A 14,656-nucleotide genomic window follows, 5' to 3' on the forward strand; every position below is an offset into this window, starting at 1 on the left:
GATGTCAAATCAAACTCCTAAAAAAAAATATTTATCCTATATAGTAAAAGCCTAATATGAAAATTGTTCAACCGGGAGTTCAACTGCTCGCTATGACATGCACAGACAACCAGGGGATGGCTTAGAACATAGCAGGCATTGGTGATACAGCGCTGGCAGTGGAGGTCCTGCTGGCCCTGATGGGCCCCAACAAGAGTGGGACTGCGGTGGGATGGTGGAGTAAGTGAGTGGGCGGCGCCAGGCCAAAGTAGGTATAAGTGAGGACCCAATCACCCCACTGATCATCCGGAAGACAGCAACCAGAAGCAGCAGGAGGGAGCAGGATTGCCACCTGGCTCCAGGGCTCTGAGGAAGTTGGGTGGGGGACCTGGCGGGATGGTGGAGCAGGTGAGGGGGCGGCGCCAGGCTAAGGCAGGGTACAGACAGGACTGTGGGGCTGCAAGGCTGGGGGCACAAGCTGGATCCACCCTAAGGGACCCCACCCATGCATAAATTTGTGCACCGGGCCTTTAGATACATATAAAGCAAATATGAAGTTTCTTTAAATGTTAAGAATGATACCTGAATAATAGAATTTTAAGCAGAACTACTTTGTTTTGTACACTTAGATATTCTGCAATGAACATATAATTTGTATTATAAAAGTTTAATTTCATGCTACATAAAATGTTAAGATTGATACATTTAGGATAGTGTCAGGACTTTCACCTATAAAAATCCTTAAATATGAATCTATACTAACCTACAGTAGGACAAGCTAACCTGTAATAGAAAAGCCCCAATTTTCTACACAATAACATTAATATTCACCCAAATCAGAGTCTATGGCAGATTACATTTTCTAAAGATGGCTACCATATCTGTAGCCCCATACACAGTAGGTCCTCAGGTCAGAGATCGGTTCCTATGACATGACGTAACATGATTTTTGCCGTAAGTCAGAAACCATCTACGTAGGCACTAAGTCACTCACATGGAACATATACACAGCAGTAATGAAGTGAACAGTAAAAAAAATGTAAAAGAAAGATAACAATTCCTGACCTTTACTTACAGTAAATAAGGAATAAAAAACATAAAACACATATGTACATATGTCGAAATGACAGAACTTTTTTTTTAATAAATAAATGGGAGATGGCGATGTAACCACAAGAACTGTCTGCACTTTTCTATAATGTGACTTTGGCACCTCCACATTAAGAACTAGTCCAGCCGAAACTGGTTGGCTCGGTGGATGGAGCGTCGGTCTGCGGACTGAAGGGTCGTAGGTTTGATTCTGGTCAAGGGCATGTGCATTGGTTGCGGGCACATCCCCAGTAGGGGGTGTGCAAGAGGCAGCTGGTCGATGTTTCTCTCTCATCGATGTTTCTAACTCTCTATCCCTCTCTTCCTCTCTGTAAAAAAACAATAGCCAAAATCGGTTTGGCTCAGTGGATAGAGCGTTGGTCTGCGGACTGAAGGGTCCCAGGTTCGATTCCGGTCAAGGGCATGTGCATTGGCTGCGGGCACATCCCAGGTGGGGGGTGTGCAGGAGGCAGCTGGTCGATGTCTCTCTCTCACCGATGTTTCTAGCTCTCTGTCCCTCTCCCTTCCTCTCTGTAAAAAATCAATAAAATATTTTTTTTAAATCAATAAAATATATTTAAAAAAAAAAAAACTAGTCCAATTCTCCTGCCATTGTATTGAGTGGGCTTCAAAGAACATAGTACAGTAAAAGTGATCCCGTATGACTTCCAAAACTGAATTATAAAAGCAGTGTTTCTTTGCTGGTCTCTAAAAACACTCATGTTTGGAGCCCAAGCCATATAAGTTCAATAACCCTGAGGTTGCCATCTATGAAGAAGCCAAGCCACGAGAGGTCTTGTATAAGAATCTGGTCAACAATGCCAGTGTTAAGAGTCATCCTAGACCAGGTATCAGACATGTGAGTAAACAAGTCCCAGTTGAGAACCCAGCCATCATGTAGAAGATTCCAAGCCCACTGTGTCTGAATCACTGAAAGGCAGAATCCAGATGCATGATATAATGATGTTAAGTTTTAAAGTAATCTCTCGCACAGCAGTAACTGGGAACAAGGTTAAAAAGGAAATGAAAAACAGTTATGTGAAACTCAAGGTTCAATGTAAATCTTCATGGAGTACCATCAATTAGAAAAGTATGCAAAAAGACCTCTGTGTAGCCAAAATAAAGATCTATGATTTTATTAAAGCTCATACATCAACTTATTGTGATTTTGTTACTGTAACATGTTCTTAGTTTTTCATGATTTTATTTTATCAATCCTCACCCAAGGATACTTTTCCCATTGATTTTCTTAGGAGAGGGAGGGAGGAAGCAACATCGTCCCATGTGAGAGACTGGTCACCTCCCGCATGCGCCCCGAATGGAGCCTGGGATCGAACCTGCAACCCAGGTTCGTGCCCTTGACTAAGAATGAAGCCAACGCATGGGCCAATGCTCTAAGCACTGAGTAAAATCAGACAGGGCAGTTCATAGTTTAAAACCCGGGGCACAAGCTGGCTCTGTGGTTGAGTGTCAACCCATGAACCAGGAAGTCACAGTTCAATTCCAAGTTGGGGCACATGCCTAGGTTTTGGACTCAAACCCCAGTAGTTGGCGTTAGACCAATTGGTTAACTACTCCTAACATCCACATATTATAAAATATATATTAAGTATTTTTTTCTGGAGAAGGGCTGTTTTCCTAGCATAAAAAAGATAACTTTATCAGAAAGCCTACCATAATACTGATAAGCAAAACCTGCCCTCTTAGAGTCATCTTAAAATTCTACTTAGGGTTCCTTTTTCAACTACTGAGTATCCAGAGTGTATTAAAAATTCATTTATACCACCACATGTGAGCAAGACAAAGATCAGGTCATTTCCCAGATTACCCAGAGTCTCAGAAGTGGGGAACCATCTGATAGAGAGAAGACTATACCCGGTAAACGTCAAAACACTATATAGTCATTACTAAAAAATAATTACCCAACAAGTGCTGCCCAGTCCCAATCTATCGTTTCTTCATTACTTATAATAGTTGACAAATAAAAAGAAATAGCAGAGATGAGACCAAAAAAAAAAATTCAACTAGATAACTGTAAATCATCACAACAAGAAAGATTAGGAAGAGACAACTCTGAAAATTTGGCTATCCATGAAAATATGTAATTCATATATTTAAAATTAAAAATATGTAAATCAATTTTCTCAATTAAGGAGAAAATCTACAAATTGGAATACAAAAGATACTTAAAAATGAAGTATAAAATAACAAGAGCACCTAGCTACACTTTAAATTTTGACTTCTGTCAAATAAATCACTTCTACAGTATTGAAAGAACCTGAGAAAGAAATACAAACACAAAAGATAAATATTTCTTTTCTTTTCAACTTTCCATAACATTCAATGGTCTTTCCGGAAACTGTTTCAAGCCCCACATCACTCCCTGTTCTTCACCTAGAAACATTCGTTTTCACTTTGTCCACATAATGGTAGGCAGCTGGATCGGCCTCCTGTCCACTCTCTACCGATTCTATTAAAATTTAGTTGCTGCCCTTACTGGTTTGGCTCAGTGGATATAGCGTCGGCCTGCAGAATGAAGGGCCCCAGGTTCGATTCTGGTCAAGGGCATGTACCTTGGTAGCGGGCACATCCCGGGTAAGGAGTGTGCAGGAGGCAGCTGAATAATGTTTCTAACTCTCTATCCCTCTCCCTTCCTGTCTGTAAAAATAATCAATAAAATATATTTTTTATATTGCTAGTAAAATTCATTAGAAGACAGGAAACAAATGTTTCCTCAATTTTCAAAATTAACGGTAGAGAGAGCATGTAGCACAATCCATTGGAGATCCATACCAGCTATCTTCAAATGCTAAAGTCTTATCATGTAGCAGAATTCTAAGTTGTTCCAGCAAACAAAGTATATATATTAAACAATAGTGGTGTGCCTCAAACATTAAGAACTTGTACAGCTCAGCAAGTCAACCTGTGAAGTTCACGGCTGGATTCCTGGGCATGGCAAATGCCTGTGTTTCGGACGCTAAACTCATTAGGGGTTGTACAGGAGGCAACCAATGGATGATTCTCTCTCATCATTGATGTTTCTCTCTCCCTCTCCCTTCCTCTGTTTGACCTTAAAAAAGAAAAAAGAAAAAAAGAATGTGTCCAAAATTGAAAGACTTTCATTGAGAAATGAGCATTCCACAGGTCCTAGAACACTTTAATGCAGAAGCTGAATAAACACCTACCTATCCAGACAGCAGGCTTTCTGAACACTAAAAACAGTAAAAGGATGCTAAGTTAGAAGCTACCTAGGGTCCAACAGTAAGATATCTTTTCAAGCTGGTAAGTAACAAGTTTTATCTCATAAGATTTTTTTGCCCTACTAAAAAGGAAAAAAAATGATATAAAAAAAAAAAAACATGTAAAAACCCTTATTCCTTGTCCATGGCTGTAATTATGCAGTTAAGTGTGCATGAATAGAAGCAGCTGACCCTAGCAGGAAAACAAAAAGTTCAATGTTAAAGAGTTTCAGCATAAACTCTGAATTATATTTAAAAGTCTAAAGCATACCCTGGCTGTTTGGCTCAGTGGTATGGAGCATCGAGGCCATAGACTAAAAGGGTCACTATGTCTCTCTCTCACTGATTCTTTCTCTCCCCTTCCCCTCCACTCTCTCTTAAAAAGAAAAAAATCAATGGGAAAAATATCCTCAGGTGAGAACATCTCTCCTATATAATAAAAGGCTACTATGCAAATCAACTGAACAGCAGAAAGACGGGTCGCTACGATGCGCACTGACCACCAGGGGCAGATGCTCAATGCGAGAGCTGCTCCCTGGTGGTCAGTGCACTCCAACAGCGGGGAGAATCACTCAGCCAGTAGCCGGGCTCACAGCTGGGAGCACAGCAGCGGTGGCGGGAGCCTCTCCTGCCTCTGCAGCAGCACTAAGAACAGCTCAGGCGGATGTCCAGCTGCTGGTTTAGGCCCACTCCTTCCCACACCCCCTGATGAATGTTGTACATCAGGCCTCTAGCATATATTATATATAAAAGCCTAAGTGACTGACTGGCTGGTCAGCCAGTACATAGAACATACACGCACAACTTAAAACTAAATGTTGACTTGTGCATGCACAATACACATAAAGCTCTCACTGACACCAACCACACATATGTCATTGTCTTGATCTGTCATTGTCGACCGTGAATTTGGTTGTTTTTGCTGACATTCTGAAGCTGAAAGAAAGCAACAACAGAACATATCTAAAGACCAATTATTGGCATCTCACACTGGCCTCCCATTTAAATCTGAAGAGTTTCCCGTGATGCCAGCACTTGCGATAACTATTAGTAAAGCATAAGGACAAACACTAGACAGAGTAAGAATATTCTTACCTGAACCCGTTTTCAGACATTGTCAGTTATATGTTGCTTTCTCTCAAATTCAAAGAGCATGTGATGTTAAAGTTGTAAATATTTCATCACAAGGGGAATTAGTCAAGCACTCTAAAAGTATTTTACTCTTGCCGAAACCGGTTTGGCTCAGTGGATAGAGCGTCGGCCTGCAGACTGAAGGGTCCCAGGTTCGATTCCGGTCAAGGTCAAGGGCATGTACATTGGTTGCGGGCACATCCCCGGTTGGGGGTATGCAAGAGGCAGCTGGTCGATGTCTCTCTCATCGATGTTTCTAGCTCTCTATCCCTCTCCCTTCCTCTCTGTAAAAAATCAATAAACTATATTTTTTAAAAATAAAAGTGATTTTACTCTTAATGTGGTATAAAAGGAGATATTACCATGTTTCCCCGAAAATAAGACATCCTCCGAAAATAAGACCTACTTACAGGTTTCCTTCTGAGTGAAATATAAGGCATCCCCTCGAAAATAAGGCCACCCCTAGGCTAAACATGAGAGATTTGGTCCACTGATTCTGAAAGAAATGGAGTCACAAGAAATTCACCAGGAAATTCAGGAATTGGATTGTTATGATAATGTTCCAGATGATGATGACATGATTGTCATTGAATAAATGAGTATGTTCTTGATACTGTAGGATTCAGTTTGTCTGGTTTGTGTTGACAACTACCGTACTACCGTACTGTATACAGGTAATAAATTTCCTTTATTTTCATTTAGCAATGTGTACCGTATTCTTCTTCATGGAAAAATAAGACATCCCCTGAAAATAAGATCTAGCAATCTTTGGGAGCAAAAATTAATATAAGACACTGTCTTATATTAATTTCAGGGAAACCAGGTGGAATAAGTTTAACCAATTTATCATTGTTTTTTATCAGTTTTTATATCATGTTTTTATTGTTTTTAATATCATGTCTTTGTTGTTATATATTATTTATCAATTTATATATTATTTTCATATACATTTTACTAATTTTCTTTCACCTCTGACACTTCTATTATAGAGAAAGGGTGACCAGCAATATTTCTTCTAATTAATTTCCTTTCAAAGTGACAAATCCATGCACCGGGCCTCTAGTAGAGAGAGAGAGAGAGAGAGAGAGAGAGAGAGAGAGAGAGAGTGTGTGTGTGTGTGTGTGTGTGTGTGTGTATAAAGTCTAAAGCTTGTGCATTTGAAAAACAAATAATCGTTTATAATCTTAAGGGTTATATAATCTTTTTAATTAGTTGTTTTAATCCAGCTACTCATTAGAATAAGTCAGTACAACCAAATGATATACTCTCAATGTAAAAATGTGTGAATTGCAATTTATTTAAAATTAATACCAAAAGGTTTTTTTCCCACTGAATAAAATATATTTCAGTTATTTCTGTTTGGATAACAGCATTATGGGGCAAGCAATGAAATTTCTAATAATTTCTAATTGTTCAGATACCAAGAATTGGCAATTTCCTCCTCCCTAAGATTATTCATAAATCTTGCCTACACAACCTAGTTTTAAATATATATATATATATATATATATATATATATATATATATATATTGATTTCAGACAGGAAGGGTGAGAGAGAGATATAAACATAGATGATGAGAGAGAATCATTGATCAGCTGCCTCCTGCATGACTTCACTGGGGGAATGAACTCATAACCTGGGCTTATACCCTGACTGGGAATGGATCCATAACCTTCTGGTCAATGCTCAGCCACACAGGCCAGGCACACTAACTAAATTTTAAAATAAGTGGGCTCTGTTTGCCTACTCATTTAAAAAAGTCCTTCAGGAAAAAATGCTGTTTTAATTTTAAGAAAAAACACAGAAGTTGCCCTAGCTGGTTTGGCTCAGTGATAAGAGCGTTAGCCTTAGAACTGAAGGGTCCAGGGTTCAATTCCAGTCTAGGGCATATGCCCGAGTTGGGGGCTTAAACCCCAGTAGGAGCAGCCCATCAATGATTACCTCATCATTGATGTTTCTATCTCTTTCCTTCTCCCTTCCTCTCTGAAATCAATGAAATATATTAAAAAACACACACACACAAGTTCAACAATAAAGATTTAAGGATGAAGATGGGGGGCACGGGGAAGGGGGAATAGAGAAACCACAACAATAAATTGCTCTATACAAAAAGCATTTCCCCCTTATGAATTAACACATTTTAACATGGTTTTGCTGGTGAAGCTACAAATATTTCTACGTGATGATTTCATCAAACTAGCAATTATTAGCATATGCCATTTGGCACACTATGCTATTAATAGTCTCTGCCTTTACCTATTTTGAAGAACATAAGGCAATATAAAAATGTCAAAGTATAGACAATAGGTAGCACAGGAAGTTAAAGGAAACAGACTAATTTAGCTGAGCATGGTCAAGAAGCACACCTGCCCCTTTCCTGGGGAAATACGAAAATCTGAATTCTGCCCAGTAAGGTCTCTTTAATCTATGTTTCTTTTTAAATATATCTTTATTGATTTCAGAGAGGGAAAGGGAGAGAGAGAAAAACATCAATGATGAGAGAGAATCGCTGATAGCTGCCTCCTACTTGCCCCCTACTGGGGAACAAGCCTGAACCCAAGAATATGCCCTGGTTCATAGGTCAAGGCTCAACCACTGAGCCCTTTGGGCCAGGCTCATCTACGTTTTTACACTTATATTCTATCCACCAAAAACAACGGAATAGCTAGTGTTAAAAATAAAGTAATATGCAGAAGCTAAGCAATTTACAAATCCAACTTGAGCTAAACTCTTCAGCTACTCCTCTCATTCTTCTCTACAACATACTATTCATTTACTCAAAAAAAAGGAACCATTTATTAAAAATTATCCAGAAGCTTGGGATATAAGAATTAAGATAGGAAAGTTGACATACCTCCTACTTCTTTTTACTGGTAAGGCTTTTCCCAAATTTTCTGCTCTACAACATACCATTTGAGTAGAGACTGGCAAATGTACATTTGGGGCTTACCTATGTATAAAAAGAAACTTCAGAGTTCAACTTAAAAGTTCATTTAATTACACAATGTCCCAACAATACAGGACGTTACCTTTACTGCTAGTCTGAGGACCCCATTACCTGGACAGCCTACCGTTTCGATCCCCACTAGGGAGTATGCTGGAGGCGGCTGATCCATGGTTCTCTCTCATCAATTGTTTCTATCTCCCTTTCTCTCTGAAATCAATAAAAAGTTATTAAAAAAAAAAAAAAAAAAAAAACCTTAAGATTCACCAATTCCAAGCCAGGTCATTTCACATAAGTATCTCAATTTCCTATCCTGAAAATGAATTGGATTAAACTGTAAGTTGGCTTTAAGCTCTTAAAAAAAAGTCTTAAATTCTATAACAGTATAGTAATATAATGGCCATTTGTTTTAGTTTAACCTTTCACAAGTATTAACTAATTTTTTAAAAGATGAAACACTACTAATCTTTATCGAATTCTAACTCTAATTTACGAAGTTACATAAAATTATGACAAATCATATGCTTAATCTAAGTCACACAAAATGTATTTTTATACAAATACTTGCCACATAGGAATTACCCTACAGTAAAATAATGTGTGGCTAGGTCAAAACAATCCATTCCATTCTCATTGTAATAGTTAGGATTCTACCCTGATGCCAGAAAAAGGTACCCCTATTATCACATGAGGGAATTCACATCTTTTCAAATTTAAATACTTCCCTATGGCACACAAACAGCACACACAGGCAGGCAGAGAGGAACAAATTAAGCACTGTAAATACCTTTTTTTTCTGTGACAAGGTAAATGCAAAAACAAGTAATCTTGTCCTCTGCATTGCAGAGGAATAGTTTATGCAATCAATGAAGAACACATCTGAGACTTTAACTGTCAAGAAAAACTTCAGGTGTGAGCCCAAAAAAAAAGATTTTACCTACAAAATGGTTAATGTTTTTATTTCAAATACTTAAAATATATATATATATATATATATATATATATATATATATATGTGCAACAGCTGCACTAAAAATTCTAAGTAGAGATACACTGCAATGCTCTGGTAAGAAAGGTTATCCTAACAACAAAAGCATCCTTTTTCTGATTATTATTTAACTGCAAAGATATAAAGATTAAGGAGACTTTAGAGAGTGGTATGAAAACCAGCACACTTTAGCTAACACATCTGGTCACATATTGGTTACAAAGATGTCAGGCTGTTTTGCAAGAGAATACTGGTTAATCTTTCATCTACCAAAGTCACTAATGTATATTAATCCTATTATGTTTACAAAGTGTGTAGCAATTGTAAATATTATCTATTAAAACACCCTTTATTTTGCATCAAATCTGATTACATCTCATCATATAAATGAGGTCTCTCTACAGTTAAAATTAAGACTTGCTTTCAAAGTATCATCTTGCAACCTTAGTTGATTTGCTCAGTGCATAGAGCCTCGGCCTGAAGACAGAAGAGTCCCAAGTTCAATTCCAGTCAAGGGCACATGCACCGGTTGCAGGCTCGATTCCCAGTAGGGGGCGTGCAGGAGGCAGCCGATCAATGATTCTCTCTCATCATCCATGTTTCTATTTCCCTTCTCCTTTCCTCTCTGAAATCAATAAAAATATATTTAAAAAATAATGAAAATTAGTTATATAAAAAAATCAATTTGCACAGCCAAGGGCCCAATTTTATACCAATAAAATGTTGAAAACTAGGCAATCACTCAAAATGCATTATTATTTATACTTTAATCAGTTAAGTGATTTGTAAATGTAGTTTTACACTAGATTAATTTATAGCTGCAGTTCTTCTGCTAAACATTCATGTAATTTTTATTTATAAGCCCAAATTTCAAAAACTATCAGGCCATTTAGTTGCATTACAATTAATAGGATGGCACTTCATCAATGTTAAGTTTGCAATCTCACTGAACAGATGCTTGGGTTTCCTCTAATGACTGGGCTTACTAGAAAATTAACAAACAACTTTCTTTTTTTAAGTGGAAAAAAATTGCAATCATGTCTTAATGTAAGTGATACTACATATCTCGTAGTCATTTTTGTCAGGATATTTGATTTTAGAACCCATAGAAAAAGTCCTTCTATCCAGAAGACAAATACAGCTCGAGTATCAGTTGCTAAGTAGACTGAAGTAAAAAATCCAGTTATACATAGTATCTTACTTTATTCCCTAAGAGTTTCTAAACAGGTTCAAACCAATTTGCAAAGTAAATCCTACTTTAGGTGTATTAGGAATACTCACTCCCTATTACAAAAATGAATCGCTTTCAGTCCTTTCATACACCAAATCATCTAGATATAAAAAATAGTCTTGAGTTTCTCAAAAGTAAACTTCAAGATTTAATAGTAATTAAGTCACATCAGTACTGCCAATTTAACGAACAGGTAGCTCAAAGTCTGTGAGTTAATCTGTGAGTAATCTGACCTTTCAGCTATCCAAAACACTTAAGACAGGAAAAAAAAAAAAAAAAAGATATGAAATACATTTGTTACTTTGTATACTTTGTTAAATGCCCGTTCAAGGGAATTTTTCAATAATTACATCCCCTCATCTATATCTCTGTAATATTTACATTACTTTTTCCTCTGTAATTAGGGAGGAGGGGCAGAGAGGTGGGCAATGTACAGTATACAGTAATATCAACCTATGCAGTAGTGACCTGTCATGGTTCTGGCACTCCCAAGGCTTATAGACTGGATTTCTATTTTTTTCCAATACACTTACTTGAACACTAGTCTCTAACAGTCACTTCACAACTAAGCTAGCTGTTTATCTGCACCTTTATATTTTTATATTAATACCTTGGAAAAATTATTTTTTAGTCATTAAAATATAAACATCTATACTTAAAATATTACATCATTAATATTTATCTTTTGATTCCTAAAAAGAAACATTTCCTAGAATTCTGAAAATGAAACATTCAAACATCAACCAGATAAACAAAATTATTTAGGGGTTTTTAAAAGATACCTAATTCTCGCCCTAACCGGCTTGGCTCAGTGGATTGAGCGTGAGCCTGCGGACTGAAGAGTCCCAGGTTCGATTCAGGTCAAGGGCATGTACCTTGGTTGTGGGCACATCCCCAATAGGAGGTGTGCAGGAGGCAGCTGATCAATGTTCCTTTCTCATCAATGTTTCTAACTCTATCCTCTCCCTCTATCTCTGTAAAAAATATATTTTAAAAAATATATTTATAAAAAGATACCTAATTCTCAATTTCAAATAGAATACCAAAAACTGTATCAGCTGGCAGACTCAGACCAATACTGGCCTTAGGTATGGTTATTCTAATACATATTTGAATGTAGCTAGTTTACAAGTAAAATACCTTTGTTACCTTATTGCTATTCATAAACCTATTATTTCAATCATTTATAATAAACCCATTTTTTAACAAAACAAAGGGTCAGAAAAAAGATAGAAATCCATAATTAGAGAGCATCTCTCTATTGAAAATAATGTCCAAGAAATCCAAGTAAAATTCCCGATACAGATGAAACAGAAGTATCAAATCTAAAAAGTTTTAAAACTCAAAAAAGTAAAATTAATTATTAAATGAGCCATTAAAATAAGATTTACATATCACCAGTTTTCTTCAAGTTATTTCCCACAGCCCAAATTTTAGCCAGAATTACTATTACTACCTCGTCATCTTAAGTAACACTATTAGGTAGCCAGCAAAATAAGCATTTTTTTAATGCCTTCCTCAAAATTCAACGTTATAATCAATGTTTTACTAGAGTCAGACAAACAGAAGTTATCAAATGAAAGTTATTATTTTTTTTAAGGTAAAAAACTAAAGTTTGCAAAAAAAAACAATTACCCATTTTTTGTACTGTATTTGTTTCTCCCTTCTCACCTCCAAACGTACGAAGGTTGAATTACATTCCCTCTGCCTAAACCTTCCCTCCCTATGCACACATGCACACACGTGTGCCCCTCTGAAACAGTTGATACACTGTCCTGGGCGGAAAGCATGGAACAAAAGGCTGGCGTGAAGATGACCCTCCTGGTGTGATCTAGAAGGACTAAACATTGAAGCCAAAATACTGTAGGAGTGGCTCTGGTTTTTGTTGTTGTTTTTGGAGGGGGTCGGCCGAGGCCAGCCGGGCGGCTGCCCGGGCTCTCCCTCCCCCTCCGCTTTCGCTTTGTGCTCACAATGCAGCTCCAGCAAAGCGCTTCCCTCTCCCCGCAGCCGCCGCCATGTTAGCCGCGCTCTCCATGTGCCCAGGGCCCTACCGATCCCCTCGATGCCCACCCCCACCCCCCAAGGAAGCCCGAGCGGTGCGGTCTCCCCGCCGCCCCTCCTCAGGGTCCCCGAGCGACAAAACGCCGCTCCAGGCCGCGTCCTCGGGGCCCAGCGGGGCGGGAGGCTCAGGGGGCGCCCAGACAATTGAAACAAAGAAGGAAGCGCAGGGGAGCCCATCCGATGGGGGCGGGGGAGCAGACGGAAGACCCACTCACAAGGGGCTGGGTGAAAAGCAATCCTAGCCCAAGGTCCTAAATACCCTCTCCCCCACGGGGGAAGAGGCACGGAGCAGGCCTCAAGCGCAGTAACGGAGCGGGCGGCCCCCGGCCGCAGGACGCAGGCCGCCCCGACTCCACGAGGCAGCCTGCCGGGTCCTGAGCCCCCCAAACCGGGATCCCGCATCTCCCCGCTGGCCCTGCTCAAAGAATCCGGGCCTCGGGACCCGGGCACAGGGCACCACACAGTTAAACCTGGCGGCGGCGCAGGTCCCCACCCTGACACTTTCCACTCCCCGAGGCCCCGAGGCCCGGAGGCCCGGAGGCCCGGCCCGCTGCAAGGGGGCAGCAACCCGGAGGCCGCGGGTCAGGTGACAAGCGCCGCCCCTGCCGGCCCGTTTTCTGGGCACGGAGCTCCCACTGACAGTGGCCGGGGAGCCTGGGGGAGGGGAAACGCTGGACACGGGAAGAGGGAAGGATCTAGCTAGCAGCCAGGGGTCGGAGCATCCAATCCTCCCTTTCCCCCCGCCAACTCTCAGCACCTTTTTCTTCTCCAGGTTCCGAAGTTTCTTGTCGATCACCCCGAGGATCTGCTTCATGGCCTCGGTCTGGACGGCGCCGGTGCCGGTTGCGGAGTGCTGGGAAGGCGGTGCGGCGGCGGCCCCAGCCCCCGCTGCAGCCTCGCTGCCCGAGGACCCCGACGGGGGTGGCGGCGGCCCGGACGACTTGCTGCCGCTTCCGCTGTGGCTGGTGGCCGAGGGCATCTTTAGACCGTAAAGGGGAGAGAAGAAAAAAGCGGGAGGAAGGACAGAGGCGGCGGCGAGTCAGGCGGCGGACGGGGCGAGACGCGGGACAAAACGCGCAGCGGGCGGGAGCGTGCTCGAGCGGTGGGGGCGGGGCGGCGGCGCGCGCCGCGAGGGCAGGAAGGGACGCCGGGCGCGCGCGCGACCCGCCAGCGGGGCGCCCGGCCGGGCCTCGCGCCGCCCCCGCCCCGCCCCGCGCGGGCCGCCGGCCCGGCCTACCCGCCCCGGGGGCACCCGGGCTCGCGCCGGGGGCGGGGCCAACGGCCGGTGCAACGGTCTCCCCGGGGGAGGGCTGCAGGCACCGCCGCCTTCCGATGGAGGGAGGGAGGGAGAGAGGGGAGAGGGCGCGGGGCCGGGAGGCTGGGGAGGGTGGAGAAGGGCACTGGCAATGACCGGGGGGAGGGCTGGGGAGGGGACTTGAGGGTCCAGCTCCTGGCGAAGGTCTAGCGGGTCCGGAGGTACAGAGCACTCGGGGCAGCAGCCCCTGCCCCCTTGTGCGCCTCAGTCCGGGGTGGCGCTCACCGTGCGCGCGAGCGGAGGCCGCTGGAGATCCCGAGGAGGCGAGGGCGGCGGTGCGTTCCGGGCTGTGTCGAGCGCTCCGAGGGCGCAGGCCGCTCCGCCCTGTCCCCGCTCCACCAAGAGCCGCCGCTAGTGAGGCGGAGAGCCGGGAGCGGGCGGGACTTAGCCGGCCAGCCAGCCCTCTGGGGCCGAGGGGGCGGGGGAGGCAGCGGGCGGGGTCCTTCGCGGCCGCTGCGGCTGCCCGGCGCGAACGCCTGTGGGGAAGCGCCCTTCCCTCCACCCTCCCGGGCCGCCTACCAGCCCTGGCCAAGTGCCGGCTCCGGAGGGTGGCCGGTCCAGACGGCCCCGGGAGGCTGCTGGAGCGGTGCCTCGAGTTTTGGACGAAATCGAAGCTGGGGTCCTTCAGGCGAAATCGCTTGACGTCCAAACGGGGACAATAGGTGTCAAGCAGCTGG

At 42.4% G+C, this 14,656-nt stretch overlaps 1 protein-coding gene across 1 annotated transcript in view; it reads right to left on the reverse strand.

The window, feature by feature from the left end:
• CAPRIN1 (cell cycle associated protein 1) overlaps positions 1–14,365 on the reverse strand; it is a 44,399-nt gene extending 30,034 nt beyond the window's left edge. Inside the window, exons 1-2 of the mRNA XM_084894568.1 lie at positions 14,205–14,365; positions 13,422–13,643 (exon numbers count right to left, since the gene is read on the reverse strand). Of these exons, the coding sequence (XP_084750694.1) occupies positions 13,422–13,643 (222 nt within the window). The 5' untranslated portion in view covers positions 14,205–14,365. The remainder of the gene's footprint in view (positions 1–13,421; positions 13,644–14,204) is intronic.
• Between the last annotated feature and the right edge of the window lie 291 nt (positions 14,366–14,656).

The sequence above is a fragment of the Pipistrellus hanaki genome (assembly GCF_964339955.1).
Source record: "Pipistrellus hanaki genome assembly, chromosome: 9".
Lineage (NCBI taxonomy): Eukaryota > Metazoa > Chordata > Mammalia > Chiroptera > Vespertilionidae > Pipistrellus > Pipistrellus hanaki.